Source organism: Drosophila virilis, chromosome 5, assembly GCF_030788295.1.
Source record: "Drosophila virilis strain 15010-1051.87 chromosome 5, Dvir_AGI_RSII-ME, whole genome shotgun sequence".
In the NCBI taxonomy this organism is placed as follows: domain Eukaryota; kingdom Metazoa; phylum Arthropoda; class Insecta; order Diptera; family Drosophilidae; genus Drosophila; species Drosophila virilis.
The window spans coordinates 23,526,089-23,546,743 of record NC_091547.1 but is presented as its reverse complement, the minus strand read 5'-3'; the positions used below and the strand labels follow the sequence as shown (position 1 = coordinate 23,546,743).

At 40.7% G+C, this 20,655-nt stretch overlaps 1 protein-coding gene across 5 annotated transcripts; it reads right to left on the bottom strand.

Moving 5' to 3' along the window:
* Positions 1 to 1,030: 1,030 nt before the first annotated feature.
* LOC6625725 (putative fatty acyl-CoA reductase CG5065) lies at positions 1,031 to 19,429 on the bottom strand. 5 transcript variants are annotated; one of them, XM_032437220.2, is made up of 11 exons: positions 18,432 to 19,429; positions 6,108 to 7,193; positions 3,843 to 3,959; positions 3,672 to 3,776; positions 3,464 to 3,607; positions 3,267 to 3,401; positions 3,093 to 3,213; positions 2,727 to 3,026; positions 2,521 to 2,653; positions 2,145 to 2,402; positions 1,031 to 2,075 (listed from the first exon to the last, which is right to left on the bottom strand). In XM_032437220.2, the coding sequence occupies exons 2-11, from the start codon at positions 6,627 to 6,629 to the stop codon at positions 1,928 to 1,930; spliced, it is 1,983 nt and encodes a 660-aa protein (XP_032293111.1). In that variant the 5' UTR covers positions 6,630 to 7,193; positions 18,432 to 19,429; the 3' UTR covers positions 1,031 to 1,927. The 5 variants fall into 5 exon arrangements, with proteins under 5 accessions (XP_032293111.1, XP_032293112.1, XP_032293115.1 ...); XM_032437221.2 differs by having other exon boundaries at positions 6,108 to 7,190; XM_032437224.2 differs by lacking the exon at positions 18,432 to 19,429 and adding an exon at positions 13,308 to 13,995.
* Between the last annotated feature and the right edge of the window lie 1,226 nt (positions 19,430 to 20,655).

Sequence of the window (20,655 nt, the reverse complement as noted above, 5' to 3'; positions counted from 1 at the left end):
ATTGGTTGTATAGAGTATTTCTCGTATTATTCATTATAGATTTTGTTTATATATTCTCTAGGCTCTAGTTTTTTTTATAACTGTTATCCAAAAAAAAAAGAAGAGGAATAAGTCGAGTTGTAAAAAACGTTTTGAGTTAACTTCAATCAGCAAAGATATTTTAGCAATAAAACAAATTCAAGTTTATTCATTATATTGGAAGTGTTCTTGTTGTTGCTTTCTTTTTTTATTGATGCGCTCCAATTTACACGTATTTATAATCGTTTAAAATAAAATTTAATAAATTCTAGGCGTAAGATAAAGATAATTAATTGCACGAGTTGTCTTCGTATAGGGCCAGACCCCAAACTTATGAGTTATATTTCTTTTTAACCAATTCATAGCTCCTCGGACAACAATTTTGCGTAGTTTGAGCTAATGAGAAGCGGAAACTGAGTAGATCTAGTAGAGTTATGGATGCCCCTGTTTTTGATACTAATTGGATGGAATGTTCATACTATATGTTTCTCTGTGTTTCAATTTTAACTTCGCTTGTTAGTTTTTTTTTTTATTTAATTTATAATATAAATTTAATAATGACGTTTCGCTAATTGTGTATACAATCTCATGTCAAAAACTTCGATCAACTATATATATATATATATTTATAGATATATATATATATATATATATATATATATATATATATCTAATTGTATATATATTTTTGTTGTTTATTAACTTCACTTTGCGTTTTTGTTTTTTAGGCTGATTACGCTTTATTTGTAGGCTGCAAATGCTAAGAAATTATGTTTGATGTTTATATAAATATATTTTTCGTTTAATTATTTATTGTTTTGTTTTGTTTCATTTTCGCCATATTTTTCATAATATAGTACATATACATAAATTGAATTTTGTATATTTATAAACTGCATATTTTGTTTTTCAATTGTTTTTTGTTTTCTTTTTTTTTTGTTTTTTTTTTTTTTTGTTTGTTGTATATAATTCTGTTTTTGCTTTGTGGGTTTTTGTAATATATAAATTGAAAACTTAATTGTAATTGTAAAAATTTTAAAACTAGTAATATTATTTATAATTAATTAATTAGCATAGTTTACGTTACGTTTATGTAATTTAAAGCAATAACAAGCCATTTTTATAGTTTTTTTTTCTTTTTCTTTTTTGTTCATTTTGTTTTCTCTCTAATTGTTTGTTTTTGTTTTGTTTTTTTTTTTATTAAATTTGTTAAATAGTTTTGTTTTCTTTGTTTTGTTGCAAAAGTATTCGGAATTACTAATTACTGCAAATTGCTTCATTATCTTTGACATAGATTTGTTTTGCCATATGCGTACGCATATATTCATAATTAATTTAATACGAATTTATCGTCATGTCAAGTGTTTGTTTTTGTGTTCGCGAAGGTGGAATATTTTATTTGTATATATTATATATACCTTTCATTGAATTTGTGTTATATTAGATTTACTTTTACTTAGTTGACTGCACAAAATTTACAAAAATTACGTCTTCAACTCGCCAACGAGAGAACCGACACCCTGGAGAGAGGCATTTAAATATATCTCAAAAATTGCACAATTGAGTCACACCTGACAGCGGATAGCGGACAGTGGACACACCTGTGTGTGGGCTGCCATTCCACCTGCACCTGCATCTGAATCTGCATTTATCTGATTTTGTTTTTTGTTGTTTTTTTGGTTGCGCGCAAATGCCATTTTATTAACCCGATGCATTGTTTGTGGTTGGTTTTCGTTTACTCGTTTAACATATATAAAAATATGATTATAATTATTTGCTAAAAACCTCTAAAATGTACGCCATGTTTAAGGCATTTAGAAATTGCAAAGAAGAACATCACCAGACAAGATTTATGCTGTTGTTGTTGTTGTTGTTGTTGTTGTCTCCGGCCATCAGTAGTGCCGGATTATTACAAAAATGGTATTAAACGCGCGATTTTAAGCACGTTTTCCAGAAATGCGCTCCACAAATCGTTCAATCGCTTCGAACGTGACATCAGAAAGCGCCAGATGAGCAGCACGGCGACCACTTTTATTAGCTGATGCAGATAGTACAATCTACAAAAGATTGATATATTGTAAAGTTAATAAATTAACTTTAAAATAACATTAGTTCTTAACACCAACCTGACCATACGCTTTCTGCTGGCGGGCAGCGATTCGGGCCGCTGTTTGAACAAAAATTCCCTGAAGCCCAATACATAACGCTCCACGTATTTATCCCAGTTAATGTTGCGCACATCAAAGACAAAAATCTCACGATCCTTGGGACTGAGCGTATGCAGCAGACCATTCACATTATCGTCCTTAAAACGCCATTGACGCGTGGCAAAATATTCTAAGCATTCTACAGCTTTGGCAATTTTGTTTTGTACGTTGACAACACTGAAAAGTGAAGAAGAAGAGCTGATTAAAATGCCTGAATTGGTATTAGCCTGCGATAGCTGCGTGTGGGAAAGATGCTGCTAGATAGATTTTTGCTTCCCCAGCTTGATGTACTTACAATGGCTTCTTGCCCATTATGCGCGCCACTGCATCCAGTATGTGGGCTGGTAGAAAATGTTTTAATATACAATTCAGCGTGTTCATGGGACGATTCATGCGCAGGTCACCAGTTGGATACCACAGACAACCCTCTATAAGGAATTTAAGAGTAAAATATTAAATTAATTTCTTTGTTGATATATTTGCCAAAAAAAAAAAACCTACCCAAGGGATGTTTGCGCACACTGGACATGGCATATTTGACAAACTCAGACCATATGATGGGATTACGTTGACCGGTACAACAATTGTATATGAGTAAATTATTGGATTTACGCGTCGCTGTGCGCCAGGCAGCGGCAATCATTAAATTAATCACAATATCAACAGGTACCATATCGGCCACATAGTTCTTTTCGCACATCATTGTGCGGAAGAGGCCCTTGGCCAGCGCCGAGACTAGACCCGTTGGCCCATTGAAGTTATCCACCCAACCGGCAAAGGGTTCATTCAGGCTGGCAGTCACTATAAAAATATATATACATATATAAAGTTGACACTATAGAACATTGCTTTCTATGACAGACTTACCGATTGAGGGCCTCACAATGGCAACGGGCAGATTTCCAGCCTCTTTAAGTAACATATGCTCCGCTAAGGCTTTTGTAAATGTATACGTATTTGGGCGCTTGCCAATGAGGCGCGGTGTCAGCTAAGAAAAGATCAGTTAATAAACATATATAACTATAATTCCAGTGATAATACCTGATCAAGTATATCCTCCGGAAGCCAGTTGATTAATGAGATGATATCATCGGGATTATAGGGTGGTGCATATATAACCTCTGATACGTCGGTTCTATCGCAATTGCAATAGGCAGTGGATACATGAATAAGTGCCTGAAATATATGTGCATCGGTAGGGGGTAATTGCGAAAAGTTTGACCAAGCGGGCTACTCACGTCTAGGGACATCATGCGATGACAGAGTTCGACCAAACGTTTAGTGCCCAGCATATTGATTGTGACTGACAATTTGAGCTTCTCATCGAATTTCACAGTGGCAGCTGAATGAAATACAACGGAAACGTTGCGACAAAGTAGGGTCTGCATAAAGAGAGAAAGTTATGGTTAGTATCAAGGTCTATAACTTGAATTAAAGAGTACGCACCTGGTCGCTCTCTGAGATGCCCAGCTCCTCGGATGTTATATCGCCGGATATGGGTATGACTTTGCTTAATTCCTTCGGCTTCTCGCGACGCAGTGATTCGAAAAGCTGTCAATTAGACGAAGAACGGTTAGTTAAAAAGCTGATTTGATATTTTAAAGAGCTATGCATTACCGGCGCATTTAGGAGTTCCGTGAGGCGCGCCGAAACTTCCTGGCCGCGTTTCGGTCGTATCAGCAGATATATGTTTCTTATGTCCGGACATGAACGTAACAGTTTCTCAACGAGCACCTGAAGAGGAAATATTAAGTATTACTTAATTTATTAAGTGTGCACATAGCCAAGCCATAAGACAATTTACGGAAAATCCAATCCACCCATATCCTTAGTGGAAATGGAAATACAAAGTTTGGTGGGGAAAGTTCAAGTTAACAATGCACAGTTAAAACGGTGCATCTTTAAAGGAACGTAAACTTCTATGATATGAATAAGGGGAGCCCACACATTCTATATTTCACGCAAAAGGCTGTAATCTGTTTTCATAATACCTCCAGCATTTTATATTATTGAAAATCACTTTGGCTAACTGGACAGCTCGCAAAGGCTGCCGCACTAAGCATTTGATTAATCAATTTTAGTTAGTTTTTGGCCAGCTTACCCCTATACAAACAAGACGCATCCATTAGCCCAGAAACTATAATTACGGTCAGCCAATCAGACAGGCCTTTTTTATGGACTTGGGAGGGGGCAGCAGTTCAAGTGGCGGCCAAGTGAGCAGTCAAACAACATCAAATGAATGGGTAAATGGTTAAATGCCGAATCGAGTGTTATCAATGGCCATTCACGAATATTGTTAAAGGACATTGACTGCAAGTACACACAGCCTGACACGCCCAAAATAACAAAGTGAAAATTGTATGGAAATTACAAGCACACAATTATAGTGACAAGAACGTGGACTGTAAAGGGGGAGGGTCTGCTGTGACGCGCAGGTAGCAGGTTGTGACATTTAAATTACAGTGCCTGGCAACTAGATTACAAAATCGATGAATGCTACGCCCCAGCAAATGGCAACAATGGGTATAGTACGCGCAAAACAAATAGCGTTTGACACACTGTGCAATTGAGTGGCAGAGTCTGAGCGGCGCCGGCGCCAGCCATTACATGTCATAATGGCGCAGGCAGGAGGCATGCAACGCACAAACACACACGCATACACGTATGCAAAACAATGGCTGAAATTGGCACAACAGCCGACGGATATGTAAGGAGTCTAGAGGCAGAGTACAAGTTATATGCACACACACACACACACTTGACAAACAATTAGAGCTGATGTGACATGTGTGTGAGTATGTGTGTGTGTTTTTATGCAAGCTAGAGATGTGCACGTGCCTAGAAATACATCTACGAAATACATCAAGAGACAGTTGGATCAAACTATCGCAACTGAGCTTATCCCTAACTCGAACTATTGATACAAATAATTGAAAGAAACTATCATTTGTGTTTAGCAAAACCCAATAAAACTGACGCACTTAAATAAAATGACTAAACAAAATATACAGAAAGCTGTGCGTCAGAAAACAAATATTTTTTGATATGTTATATGCCATGCTCGCCCGCGCCCATCTCCAGTGCGAATCATGTGCCTTAGACATGCCAGGACGATGAGTCAACACCAGACACTCTGGCTGAGATGTCAATGCTGGAAAACGCTTTAAACACTCGATATCTATTGGGGCACACACACCCAGTTGTTTGTTTGAGTTGTCGATTTGCATTTACTTAGCTTAGTGCGTTCCGACGAATAGAGTAACCTCATTTCGTTCGTGTGTGTGGCTGACAGGCGTGGCCGGGTCAAAGAGTTCAACACTCCATGATGCAAATGATGCGAATAACAATTGCATGCAACGCACGTGGCGTATGCGTGATGCGTGCTGCCCACTAAAGTAGGCAATAAAAATTGCTAAAGCCTAGCAACAGTCGAATTTTTGGTTGGTAACAGGTTAAGCCAAACTTTTTTTTTGTATTTATTTAAGTGTATTTGCAGCTAAAGGGCAAAGTTTAACTTTAAAGCTAAGGAATAGCATGACCTAAACAGTTAAGCTGAGCATTTGGTATTCAGCTTACATATCTAATCTGAAATCTGACATGTCGCGTGCTCATCCCTTTTGGAAACGTTGTTAAAATCGATTGTTCGATTGTTTAGTTAATCAACACAAACGCGGAATCAGACACGGTTTTACAGGAATCCCGAAACGCATCCTTTCAATCGATTAATCGATTACTTGCTTATACCATAACCAAAAGGGTATTCATTCTACATGCTGCTCCTAAACAAACACTCAACTATTCGGTTTATGTAATAGCTCGAATACTCTTGTCTACCATTTACAAGGCGTTTTAGAATAATACATCGATTAATCGATAACTTACCTTGCCCATAAAACCGGTCCCGCCCGTAATGAATACACTCCGTCCAGCATAGAACTGTCCGATGGGCACATAACTGGTATCATCGACTCTGTAGCTCTCGTACGGTGACTGCAGGCCGCCATTGCTGGGCAACGCTGTGGCCGGCGCGCCGCCGAGCAGCGCCGCATTGTGGCCAACTGCGGCCGCACCACTTCCGCTGCCGGCACTGCCCGCACCACTTCCACTGCCGGCGCTCGCATAGCTGACAGCTGCGTGCGCCGCAGCAGTGAGTCCATTGCTGCGCGGCTGATGCGACGAGTGGGTGCCGTTCAGCAATGAGAACGCTGCATCGCTGTTGTTGTTGCTATTCTTGAGGCAGTTGCTGCTATTGCTGTTGCTGTTGCTGTTGCTGCTGCTGCTGCTGCTGTGCGGTTGCTGCTGTGCGGGCTGTGGCGTCTGTTTGAGGCTATTGCTGTTGTTGTTGCTGCTGCTGCTGCTGATGCAGTTTTCCGTTTCTGTTTTGTTGGCGACGGCGTGTGACATGTTCGTTGCGTTGTTGTTGCTGCTGCTGCTGCCGTTACGTGTGGTTCTTGTTATTGTTTGTTTCTTTTTGTTAATATATATTATAAGTTAGGAAGCAGTTCAATTCATTTGCAATGTGCGCTTTTCAATTTGTTCTTCAGCTAAAATTAATGTGTTTTTATTGTTCAAGTTTCGCTTCGCTTTTCGCTATTTGCCTTTTTCTGTGTAAGTTTTTTTTTATATTTTTTGAGGGAAGTTTTCTGTTGTTTACTTGGAACACAACGCAGCTAATTGGCTCCTTTAGCTAATTATTGTACTGGTTAACATATATATATTTATATATGCAATTCAAATTTCACAGAATTTCGCTGAAAATGTTCGTGCTGCTGCCGCCGTTAAGCATTCTTCCATTTTCGTGTTGCTGTCGACTTTAGTTGCTTAGCAATTGGAAAGTAGGTTCCCGTAGATGGAGCCAAACAGGAAGAGTCCTGTCCGCATGTGTATCCTACTAGTTGTCCTTATGGATGTGTGTTTCTTGTGCTTATGTGGAAGAGGCGACAAAAGCTGAAGAGCTGCTAAGTTCTGCTGAAATTAGAGAACAAAGAGACACAATTATAAACATTTATTTAAACAGTTAGAAATGCAAAAAGAAAAATTTAAATAAATTCAATTTATTTTTCCAAGTCATGGATAAAAAAATCAAAGTGACATCTTTATATTTAGCCCGAGCTGCAAGTCGAAAGTGAGGCGGACAACCAACGTTCAACTGAGAGAACCCACATCACAGACTGCTTGCTGTCTATCTATCAAAGTGTCATGCGAGCCTGTGCCTAAAAGTAGTTGCCTTTGACACATGTGGCATGTGCGTGAGGAAGCCCCAAAACGGATGCCACAATGCTTCTCAGGCTGGCGCAAGCATCAATTTCGGCCAAATGACGTCGATGGTACGATTTTTATCCTTGGATGGCAGCCAGCAATGCCCTTGCCATGACGTCTGAGGCAAACACAAATTACAGATGCTAACACACGCGGTCTGATATCCTTTTACACTCATGGGCTCAACCGCAATTCAATTTAACGCACAATAGCACAAAATATGCAAAGCTCTTTAAGACTTTAAGCCGCTTAAGGGCAGGCCTCAGCCAATTGAGAAACTAACCAAACAGAAAAGCGGCTAAAACCACACACACAGCGTTCGCCGAGAGACTGCTGTCGATATCGATGACAGATTACGAATGCGCACTCTGCCGCCTGTGGACGGGCATTCTATATTGAAATGTCCAAGTGCGTAGCGACAGCGAGTTATTTGGGACTGCTGAAAGCGACGAGATGATTGGCACATTTTCGCACATCGTCAGACTAGGAACAGAGTTAGATTCAAGCGCTGACCCAGCCTAGCTGCTAGGCAGATGCGCTGTAAAAGCTGTCACGCAAAGCTTTTTACACAGACACAAGCTACGCACACGCCAAAGCTGGGCGCCTAGCAGCTCGGACATGGGCAGCTTGCAAATGCTCACCAATACTAATGCAGCCAAAGATAGGAATAGATATTTAGTGGTATGGTTTAACTGCTCCAAAAGAACCTATAAGCTCAACCAAAAGCAATTTGACTTATTTACAAATCAAGCCCACGTCATCTTCTTACTTTAAGTTGTAAAAATATTGAATGAATCTGTCAACAAAATGACAGCTACAGCAAAAGCCAATGCAAATGCCGCTAAGTGATTGTTGTTTTGTTATTGTATATAGTCAAGCACAAACAGAAATTACCATTTCGTTAGAACTGTGCGTGCGTGTGCGTGTGTGTGTGTGTGAGTGAGTGTCTGTGCCCCAAAGAAACGATTCCGTAACCCTAGGGCCAGGAAACACACCCTACGCAAGGTACGGAACTATATCGATCAGAGTTCAAGTTATCGCATGTAAACAGCATCTGAGCTACTTCCCCTTCCCTCTTGCACGGCGGAGAAAACTTTGCACCTAGGAAATTATTGCCGTAATGCCTTTGCTAATTACCATAAACGGCAACAACAATGGAATTCAAATTAAACACTGTCCAAATATTGAACATAGACAGGAACTGTGAATGCGACACGTTGCGGTGATTAACTCATGTTTGGTTTTTTTTTCAGTTTTTTTTTTTTTTAGGGAACATCTCCGTAATGCGGACATTTGAACGCTGCTGCTGCTGTCTGAAATGCGTCTCAAATTCAAGTCCAAAGCAGGGCCAGCCCATGGCTTTCACTTTTAAATATCTAAATTCCGCAATTTGTTGTTGTTATTTATTTTTTTTTTTTGACGTATTTAAATTTGGTAATTTTTTTGGTTGAACAAAATGTTCAAACTTTCGTTTTCATTTGGCGTGCAGCAAAAATCTATTTCCAGAGAGAGAGAGAGAGAGAGAGAGAGAGAGAGAGAGAGAGAGAGGAAGAGCGACCCACTAAGCGTATGAGAGAGATTTTGTTGATTTTGGTTATTTTTTTTGTTTTTAGGTTCATTTGTATTTTGAATTTCTTTCACTGACGCAGCGTTTATTGTTTATTTGTTGTTGTCCGGTTAAGAAATGTGTTAAAATGCGCCACGAAATTGGCACAGCTTTTCTCATGATATTATCGAATCATATCCGCTGCCCCGAGTGGCCCATCAAACGAGCTACGAACTACTGCTAATAGCTGCCGTATAATTAAAGTTTAAACAACTCGATGCCATCTGGACAATCGAGCGGTCTCATCACGTAACTGTAAATTTATCAATGGAGCTTCCCAGGGAATCCAGTTTTTTTCGGTCAGCAACATCTTCTGCAGGCGCTGCCGCCGCCTCATTCTAAAGTGAAATTTCTTGAAAATCAACTTTTTCATCGCATGAATTCGCGTGCTCTCTCCCTCTCTCTCTCTCTCGGTCTTTCTCCTTTTATCTCCCTCTCTCTGTCGGTCTCTATCGCTCTCTTTCTCTCTCTCTATTAGTCTTTCTCCAAGTCTTCCGCTCTCTGCGGAGCGATATTTAAAATTTGCGCGCCTAAGCAAAGACCAGGCTGAGACCCAACATGTACCACCGCGCACCACTGCACCACCAAACGAACCACGCCTCTGCGCGTGTTAACCAAACATGAAGACCAATCTGTAACTGCAGCGTTGTGCTTACGTATGCGTGTGTGTGTGTGTGTGTGTGTGTGTGCTGTTAAACGGTAAACATTCAACCTGCCTTGACAAGGTAGTTACACTGTTGTGCCTGTGTATTGTCTGACCCATTTCCTATAATCGTGCCGCATATCATCATCGTCAGCGTCATCGACATCGACAGCAGCGACAACAACAACAACAACAACAACAACAGAAACAGAAACAACAACAACAACAATAACAATAACGACATCGGCAACTGGCCCTGGTCTCTTATACACAAGCCAGCTCGTCTTTGTCTGTCCATTACTGGCCACATTTTAGGCCAATACCCTTGGCAAAAATCAGACAACAACCACTTGATAACCAGTTCTGTAACCCCACTAAATCTTACTCGAACACGTAACACATCTTTTAAAAATGCATTAACCTTATAAATTAAATAAATATACAAATTAATCTGCGATCATTAAATATCCCATTTAAAAAGTGCTGACAGTTTTATGTAAACATTATATTATTAATATAATTGTTTTTATTTTAAAATAATTATATTTATAAAAAAAAATAAAAAATATTTTAGTCCCATTGTCCCACTGTGCTTGTGATTGTTAACGCGCTTTTATTAACGGAGCAAGCTTGAATTAAATATAGATAATTGATATTGAATTGAAAATAGATAAATATTTCTTAAAACGGACAAAATAAAATAATTAGGTGCTCCAACCAACACCGCTTTTCCTATATAACGTTGAGAATACATATACTAAAAGAAATTCCCCGGCGTTTCTCGTAACTATATACGACATACATGAATTTTCATCGTTTTAATGTTGGAAAGTTAGTTTCGGTTCGTTAAACAGCGCTTACCCCATTTAGGAGCAATGTAAAAAACTAAAGCAAAGCTTAATTAAAAGCTTAAAAATCACTAACATAACACTTATTTAATCGACATTTAATATTCATTTAATTTTAAAAACTTGCAAAATTTAAAGTAGATTTTATGAAAGGAACGACTTAAATAACTGAATATAAATAGCAATAAAATATCAAAACGTTTGCAAACATGTTTTACTGTAGTGCATACATTATTCGTTGGGTCGGCTTCAATTCTTTGAGTCTGCTTTCCGATTGCACTTTATGCCGCATTTGCTGGTTCTCTATTTCAGAGAGACCTTGTTGCTTTCGGATTACAAGTCTTTTGGGGCTTGAGGAACACGCGGAAGCACTGCTTGACATATCGTATAGACTCTGGCCGTGGTCTAATAGTGAGTTCTACTGTTTGTTTTAGCAATTTCGAAGAGTGCTTCATCAATCAGAAGACGAGGCGACTACAAACGAAAGTTCAAATACACATATTTTCACTTTTCGACAATGGGGCACATTATGTAAATGTAAATCCCGAGCGGATGCTGTGCACAATACGGCATCATAATGGGTCTGTGCCCTCTATTCTATTGAACCTTTAAAGTCTGACGAGTGTCTCGTTACTGTTGTTGTCTATTGTGTGTGTGCGTGTATGTGTGTTGGTTGTGTGTGCCTCCGCCCGCCGTTCCGTCTGATTTTACAGTTATCGTAAGTTATCTATGCTTTGTGTGTAATTGAATAAATCTGTGACAGACTATGCGGCGAGCTAATCTGTGCCCACAGTTCTCTGCAACTGGTGCCTCCACCTCGGCCTGTGTGCCCATAATTTGCGCATTTGATTAACAAACAAAGCGCTTCGCAGTTTACAGCATAAAAGTTAAATTTAAGTGTGTATAATGGGGCCCCCCGGCAGAGTGAAACCGTTGTCGCTGCGCTATGCCGCACAAGCCCCCGCACTGCCCCCTCAGTTTCCATATGTGTCCCAGCAGCAAATTTCCATTGCCCCAACTCATAGCCAGCGAATTCAGCACAATTGAAACTCAGCTGACGGCCTCTCAAAGTTAGATATTAAATAATTTACAATTAGAATTTATATATATTTATTTTTAGCCAGCGCATGAGCTAAGCCTCTAAGTTAAGAACAATGTCTAGAGCGCCAATTAAAATAGGCCCGACTAATTAACCAAAACAAAACGAAAAAACCAAATATATATTATAAAGCCGCCCACACACGACAATGCCACTTTTTAGGCACTTGTGATTTATAAAATTGCGTTGCAATTTTCTAAAATTAAGATTTATGAATTGCGCGAGAGCACGTGAGATTGATTAGAGCAAAGAAAATGTGTTGTGCGGCCCAGGGGAAAAGCTGAGCAACTTGGCGAATTATAATGCCAGGCGATTGACGATGATAAGAGCTGAACAAAATGTGCCTAAAAACACAAAAACAACAGGAAGATGCAAAGAGAGAAGATTATCAGCTCGCATGGAATGTGATAGTTATTCAAACTAACAGGAAGAATAAAATAATCAACAAATGAGTAAGAGGCCTGCATGTGCTGTTGATACTGTAAAGGCTATAGATAAATCATATAATTGCATAGGCAAGTGTACCAAAGTGCGTCACAGGTAATTAAGTAGGCCATCAAATATGCCAATTGAGGTCGTGCTGGACAATTTTATAGCCAACTTTAAAAATGGATTATTAAGAATTCTGGTCAAGTGCAGGGCTTAGAATTCAATTGAGTATTCATAAATGCGAAAGTGCAAAAGAAATTTCGCTAAGCCGATCTGAAAATCACAGCACGTAATCGATAGAAATAGTCAATGAAATCGAAGTGGCACATATATATATTTACAAGTAAACATATATATATATATATATATACATATATTTATATATTTCTGGGGCTGAGAGATGGCCGAAAGACACAGTTAAGTTTTGGAAAACCCCTTGGAATTTTGACTGCATTTGCTCATGCGCTGGCGCGACTAAAAGTGGGTCAATGCGGTCGGACTTGATGAGCCCGCGCAATTGCCAGCTTGTCAGATTGTCGGACATTGTCCGATATATGCTCATATATGTATATATTCAAATTGTTGTAGATGTAATGGCATTTACAGTGAGCTACGCATAAGCCGTCAGCGAAACAGAGGGCTAAAGGTAAATAGCTCCGAAAAAAAAGAAACAAATTCCATTAAATAAAAAAACCGTTTTCGCAACACTTTAAAACGGAATTGCAATGTGTTCAAGTCGCAGCTATAGAGTTGTATCTGTATCTGTAGCGCTGTGTATCTTAAAGTCTATGTATCTGTTACGGTCTCTAGCTCGCTGTAGCTGACCGTGATCCATGTTTATTTATTATGCCGCGTCTTCATTTTCGTAGTGAGTGTGTGCAGGTGTGTGCGTGTGTGTGTGTGCAAATTTTATTTGTAAATATGCAATGATTAATATTACAAATACCAAAACAAAAAAAAAAAGAGGTTTAAAAAAAGGTTTCGAAAATATGTTTTTTGCTGTTGTTGTAGCAACTTTCTCGCTGTCGTCGTCGTCGTCGTCGTTGCCGTCGCCGTCATCGTCTTTAGTTTTAGACTAAATATTACGTCAACGTTGCATAAGTCGAATCGCCAACCCCGGCACCCGCGCCAACCCACAAAAGGCAAATATTTGCCGCCGTTTGCATATTTTTAGCCACGCAGTCGGCCTTACACTTACTTGTCAAAAAGCGATATGTTAAGAAACAAAAAACCAACAACAAATCAACAAAACGCCGCCAACTGAAGCTTGTAGACGCGATTTGCAATTTGCTTGCTTATCGATTATTAATTATCGATTATCGATTGTAGCTGTGGGTGCTGCTGTTTCCGGCTGTGAACGTTGCGCGAGTTTAAAATTGGGTCAATGACATTTGTAAGCAAACACTTTCGTTTTAGGAGGCCAGCGAATCGTAAATTGTTTCTGTTTCGTTGAATTTGGAATTGAAATTAACACTATTATCGCAGCGGGTCAATCATTGAATAAACGTGATTATAATTTGTGTTTTTTTTTTCCGCTATTTTTGTTATTTTTTTTTTGGTTACTTATTAAAAGCTGACACACAAAAAACTGGCAACTGAAATTCTGCTCAAGAAATTTCTCCAAATATTTTCACTTTTGCGCGGAGTCGCTGACGGCGACGGAGACGGAGACAGCGCATGCGTGTGTTTGTCTTCGACGCTGCGCATGCGCAAAGAAATCGAACGGGTGAGATATAGAGAAAGAGAAACAGAGAGAGTGAAAGAGAGCGAGAGAGAGAGGGAAATGGAGAGAGTGAAAGAGAGGCAAGCACGCACACACAAACACACACACACACTGCAACAGAGATATATAGAGAGAGAATCGGTAAAAGAGAGAGAGAGAGAGAGACGGAGAGAGAGATCGCGTTGCGTTCTATGCTCGCTTTTATCGTTTATCGCTGCTAACTCGATTATTTCGATGTATCCCGCTGTCAGATCGATCTCGCAAGACGCGTGCGCTACGTACGCCGGCTGGAACTGAACTAAACTTGGATGGCAAAGAAGTGAAAGACTTTATGCAGCGTCAGCCAGCGTCGACAGCGGCGGTGGCAGCGACCGAGGCAGTGGCAGAGACATCGCCGCTTTATGGACAAGAAAGGCAGCCACAAAGCGCACAAAAGAAAGCCATGGACAGCAGGGGCAGCTGCGGCGCGCAGTTTGGGTCGTGAAGAGCGACACGTAAACGACGACGACGACGACGACGACGACGCCGACGTCAGCGCTGGTGGCATGCAACAAGCTTTAATTGAAAAAGCCGCAAAGAACTGTGAAAAACGAGTCGTGGAAATGATGCGAGTGTGTGTGGAAAAACCTGCCTGAGCATGCAAAGAAATTCAATCTGCTACGACTACAACTGAGACAGACCAAGTCCAAGTCCAAAGCCACCAAACAGAGTCCACCGACTAGCACTGACATTGACCACGACGCAACGCAGCCGACGTCCAAAGAGGTCAAAGTACACACACATAAGCTTTTAGCCGAAGAGTCTTCCTCATATTTGGTATGTGTTTGTATGTGTGTGTGCGCCTGTGCATGCAGTTGGTAACGGTGTCAGCCCACAAAATGTGTTACTATCTAATTAAAATTCGTGGCACACGTGGGAGGAGCTGAAGTTGTTGGAGCAGCAAAGAGAATCCGCCCATTGACGCCGTCACTGTCTTGCACCCGAGCTTAACAGTTCAATGAACTAATGTTTCCATCGGAGTCGACGCTGCACAGGTGATCGATAAATGCCGCGTTTAGACTATGATGCGATATGAAAGATGCGCGAGCTACGATAACAACGGCAAGTGGACTTGAATGCAGATCTAGAGATGCGTACTAGAGGGATCGATAACATTGGTAATTGAAAGCAGCGTTAGAGATGGGCAAGGTTCGATAACAGTGGTAATTATGGATATAATAATCTAAGAGATGAAAAGCTTCGATCACAGTGGAGATTAAACTGATATTCATCATAATCAATACATGCACAAATTCAATACAAAGTTCAATAACAGATGCCTTTATATGTAGCAGTTAATCGAGAAGATATTGTGCTATAAATAGCTTATATGCAAAACTATTTGTTTATTCTTTGCAGTTCTGTTTAACAACTTTATAAGTAAATCACCTTTTCAAGCTATTTGTTGAGCCCTCCACCCTTCAGCAGCCCAGATATTGACCCAGCGTAAGCTTTTGTAAGCTGCTGAGCGCTGACCTCATCAAAAGGCAAATAATGATCGACTACTGCACTTTGGGAAAATTTTCAGTGATGGTGTTTTGCTTTTTTTGTTTTGTTGCTCTTATAACCCATTGACGGCCTACAATTGCGTAGCTTATTGACAAATATCAACAGCGACACGACGACAACAACACTCAGGTCTGAGAGCAGATTGTTGGGCGGATGCAGCTGGCGGAGGATTCTTGAACTTTCAGCTTGTTGTTGATTTGGTAAACAACAACAACTCTGAAAAAACCACTCAAAACACAGAGCGAAACACACCTCAAAACGTGAATCACACGCACAGCTCAGCAACTCGACTCGTATGAGCCAATATAAAAGTAAGTATTTGCCCGTTCAAGGACATACATCATCGCAAATGAGCTCAGGTTAGGCAAATTCTCAAAAAGTGCTGTAACTTAGCTGAACCGAAGCTGGGGTTCTGGGTGTCCGTACAGACAGACACGTGCCAGGGCAGCGCTGCTCTAATCTGTTAGTTAATATTTGAGTTGATAATTGAATTTGCACACACGTTGGCCAAAAACGGAAATCGCCGGCAACTGTTTAGTTTGCTTAGCCAATTGACTGGCTTGGGCGACGCGCTGGGTGTGTTTCCAGCAGGAAGCACCAGCTGATTTCGCACAGTGCACAAATATATTGCTCAGTTGCCAAGCAGAAAGTGGGTAACAAAAAGCATTGCCTACTTTCAGGCAGCGCGCATAAATTTCAATCAAACCGGAAGTAGGCCGAGCGCTGAATTGTTTGCAGCTTTGCTTGCCAGATAGCTGCCCACCCCCAAACACACACATACACAGACACACGTAGACTGACAGTAACACTATGCCCTACACTTATTTATGCTGCCAATTTAATGGATAGTCCGTATATGAAATGCGGCACTTGCTCCCACATGCTGTGACCCTTTTAACCCACAATCACCCGAGCGTCAAGCGCTGCCGCCCAGGCCATATTTCAACAGCCACACACACGCACACACATAACGAGTGTGTGGTCAAGCCGTTTAAATCATTATGATGACGCCTTGGAGCTTGAATAAAACCAGCGGACATTTTAATTTTTGCATAACATCTGTTTCAGTTGGTTGCTGGTGCGGAAATTACAATATATATGTATATATATATATATGTATATATATATGTATGGATTTATATATATGGATATATATTATTATTAACAGCACTCATATACACACTCGAGTAATAGTATGTGTGTGCGTGTATCTATTTATGTGTAGGTGGACATAATACCCGCCTTGTTGCTTGCTCTTTTTTTTTAATTACACAAAGTTACGGCATTAAATGGCGCCCTGTTGACAGACAACGAGCGCTGTGTCCTCGTCCTCGACTGGCAAAATGGCAAACACTCACACATATACACACAGACACACACTCACACACCAACACACACACGCGCGCGAGCACATACTGGAAGAGGCAGGTAGACAACAAAACGAGAAAAATGACATAATGCACTTGAAATGTTATCGCCTCGTTTGTGGGAAGAGTACAGCTGCTGATGATGAAACCGATTGCAATTTAATGTCAAATCAGTTAGGCAACAACAAAAACTACAACTACAGCAACAAAAATCACACTAATCAATAACAGAAATCTCAGCTATACATTGCATTTAGTTTTGTGTAGCATACTTTTTGGGCTGTCATGCGGTCGCTGCTACGTTGAAGTTGACACGGGGCTTGGGGCGGGACCATGCTCTTCACGTACTCACACATTTTTATGCAATAGGCTGCCTAGTCGAAGACTGCGACTGAGTCGCCGCTGCTGCTGCTCTCAAGGCTTGCCAAACATTTTTCTCGCATTTTCGCATACATTTTCGTAATGCCAACGTCACGTAACTTTTTGAAAATAACTACAATATATATTTCTTATTTTTTCTTAATTTTTACGTCTACTAGTATGTTAAGTCAATTATTTGTTATGGCACTGCAGTATTTGTATTTTAGTAGTTTTTTTGTACCACGTCGACCGCCTTGAAAATCAATTGGGAAACTGCCTGTTTTATTTTGTAGTCTTTTTACTGCTCCTTTTCTTTGTAAGATTTTTCACGCGCCTGCTCTCACCAACACACTCACACACACATACACTCATTTACACCCACACGGAGAGTCGCTCTCGCGCAGCTGGCCCCAGTTACTACTAATTTTTTTACTGCTACAATTTTTGGTTGCTCCCAATTTGCAGCAGCGTACTACGTACGGCCGTTGCTGCCGGCTTTTGGTGCGCGCCGCAAGGGTGGCTACCAAAAACTGTCTGTTATATAATATATTCACTCATGTGCTATCTATATTGATTGATTCGCTGCGCTATCTGCCAGACATATCTAATCGCAGCAGCAGATAAACTAATTGCAGCACAAAGTGTTCTGTTATGTATGGATATTTAAAACTGAAAGTGATTTTTAGCGCGCTTCTTTCAAAGGCTGGCACAATTGTTTTTCTTTTTGTTAACAATTTTTTGTCACATACTTTTTGTCGGAGGCCTTAAATGAGCGCAGCACGACAACACTGCACACAGAGGCTGAAGAAGCTGCTGCTGTTGCTCTTATTTGCTCTCGCTCTCTCTCTCTCTCTCTCTCTTTCTCTCTGTCTCTGCTACTCTCGCTCTCTTTGGCTGCTGCTGTTTGCGGAAACCAGCAGCGGAAATGTCAGATTTTGCGCTAAATTTTTTATGACCGCCGCCGCCGTTTCCAATAGCGACATCGGCATTGTCGATGAGATAATAAACCCAGCGACATACATTCAGTCAGAAAACTCATGCACTCTACCCCCCGCCCACAATGCTCATTCACACTCTCTCGCTGCGGGTGCCTGTCCGAGTGTTTGTGTGTGTGTGTGTGTGTGTGGGGCGTGCTGCAAAGGTGTCTCGAGGCTCTAAAAATAAATGCCTGCTGTAAGTTTTAGCTGGCCACAAATTTGACAACAAACGGGCACATAATTATGCACTATAAATACCAAAAAAGTTTTTTTTTTTGGGGGGGTGATGGGAGTATCGGGTGGAGCGTCCTACAATGGGGCTCTGGAGCCAGGGGCGTTGTACATACCGGCACAAAAGTGAGGTTGGAATCGTCGCTGGATGCTGCCTGGCGCTGAGCTGAGCTGAACTGAACTGAACTGAGTTGGTTGATGAATTGGCTGTGCTGGTGTTGTTGTTGTTGTTGCTGTTTGTGGTGGTGGTGGTGGTGGTGGTGCTGGTGGTTGATGGTAATGCAGAAGAATTCACTTGTTTCTTACAGCTGCTTTTTTTTTCTTAACTTATTCTTTCTCAAAACAAGAGACACACACACAAATTTCACACGCGACACACGTTTAAGAATTTTGAAAAACAGCGCCCTGCCCAGTTTCCGGCTGCGGGAGGGGATATCGTGGGAATGTTGTAGAAGACGCGTATTTGTTGTTGTTGTTATTGCTGTTGGTGTTGCTATTGGTGTTGGTGTTGCTGTTTTGTTGCTAGTTGCTCTTAACTTTTTGTGTGTGGTGTGGCGGCAGGCGCTTGAGCAGCACAGCTCGAAATGCGACTAGCGACTGGCGACAGGCAACTGGGCGACTGGGCAACTGCTGGGCCGCAAAACCGGGCCGCCAGCAAAATTTCACCAAGCAAATTCACGGGGGCTGGCGGCTGCGCGCACATACACAAGCACACACAAACACAATGACAGGCACAAGCACACGCGCTCACTCACTGAGGGCAACTCCACCCTCTTTTCGCGCCCCGGTGGTGAGTTTTGGCCCAACAACAAAACATGCACACCCTTTCACCCTTGTTCTTGTTGTCGTTGTTGTCGTTGTTGTCGTTGCTTTTTTTCTTCCTTTTTTTTTTTTGTTTGTTTGCTGGCTCGTGGTTTGCGCAGTTTGCGCAGTGCTCGTCGCTTCCGTTTTGCGTTCGCCTTGCCTGGTTTTTCCACCACCGTCGTCTGAGGTTTTCCTATTGAATGAAATACACTTTTCGAGCTTTTGTTGTCGTTGTTGTTGCTGCCAGCGCATGCGTTTTTCAGCAGCCCGAGAATAGAGAACATAAAAATTATACGAGACGAGAGCAAAAGAAATTTTGTTTTTGCCTACGACTTTTTGTACGATATAGTACTCATATCTTAACGTTACAAAACTTTTGGCGCATGCTGAGTTTCAAATTTGTCACACCAGCCAGCGTTGCCATCTGCCATCAAGCAGTATCCGCCAGCGTTGCCACAGCATAACAGCATAGCCTCAGCGCTGCGCATGCTGATATATTATACCTTAAAATACCAAAATCATTCAAATTCACTTAAAAGCAGTTCAGAAAAATGAAAAACAAAACAAAACAAATAAACAATACACCACAGATACACACATAAATCTGAAATCTGTCATCAATTTCAATTAATCTGCTATGTAAGTCAACAAAGCCGCCAACCTTCAACAATTAAATATTTGGACAATCCCGAAGGTCGCATTCCAGGCGATGATAAGTGCATTGTCATCGCTCTGAGCTTTCGAGTCTCGGCTTTATGGTCCACTACGCATAATAATCAATTTCCATTTAGTTAAAACAAAGCCAAACAACATATAAAACGAATGATTAAACACGCTGCTTGCATACCCTGTAATATATATTATTTATGCAGTTATAATATTATAATGCACTTTTAGTTATTGCAAAGTTATTTTGAATATAATTAATATAATTCTTGGACATAAATATGATATTTTATGAGGTACATTAATATACACCTAGTTTTCTTTTAACGTTTTCACAACTGAGAAAATTAGCTTAAAACTAAAATTTGTTTTTTAAATAATATTAAAAATTCAGGCGACTTTTAATGAGATTTTTAGTATCAAGCAACTGATAAAGCAAATAACAAAAGTTAAACTCATTACTCATGCGCCTTGTGTGACGTCGTCTACGACAATGACGCCAGCCCTCGCCTGTGTGTGTGTGTGTGTGTGTGTCGCAGATCCAAGTGCAAGCTCCACTTGAAGACGTGACGCGGCAAAAAGTCGCTGCTGAGCCCCACAAGTGGTCGCCAGTTAGCAAGAGCTGTTAACAAACAGCGAGACAAGCTGGCAAGTGCCGGGTGACTAGCTGGAAACTCGATAAAATCATGAGGGTTTTAGTGCTCGGCTTTGGTATTGAAATGCATTTTCGAAATGGCCACTCAAACGTAAATGAATGTTAATTATATGGCTAATGTGCGGTTTGTTATGGGCCTTTTGATTAGATATAGGCCAGAATGTGAAGATGCTCGTGAATGAGATATTAACGGAAATGCGTTTGTTTAGGTTAAC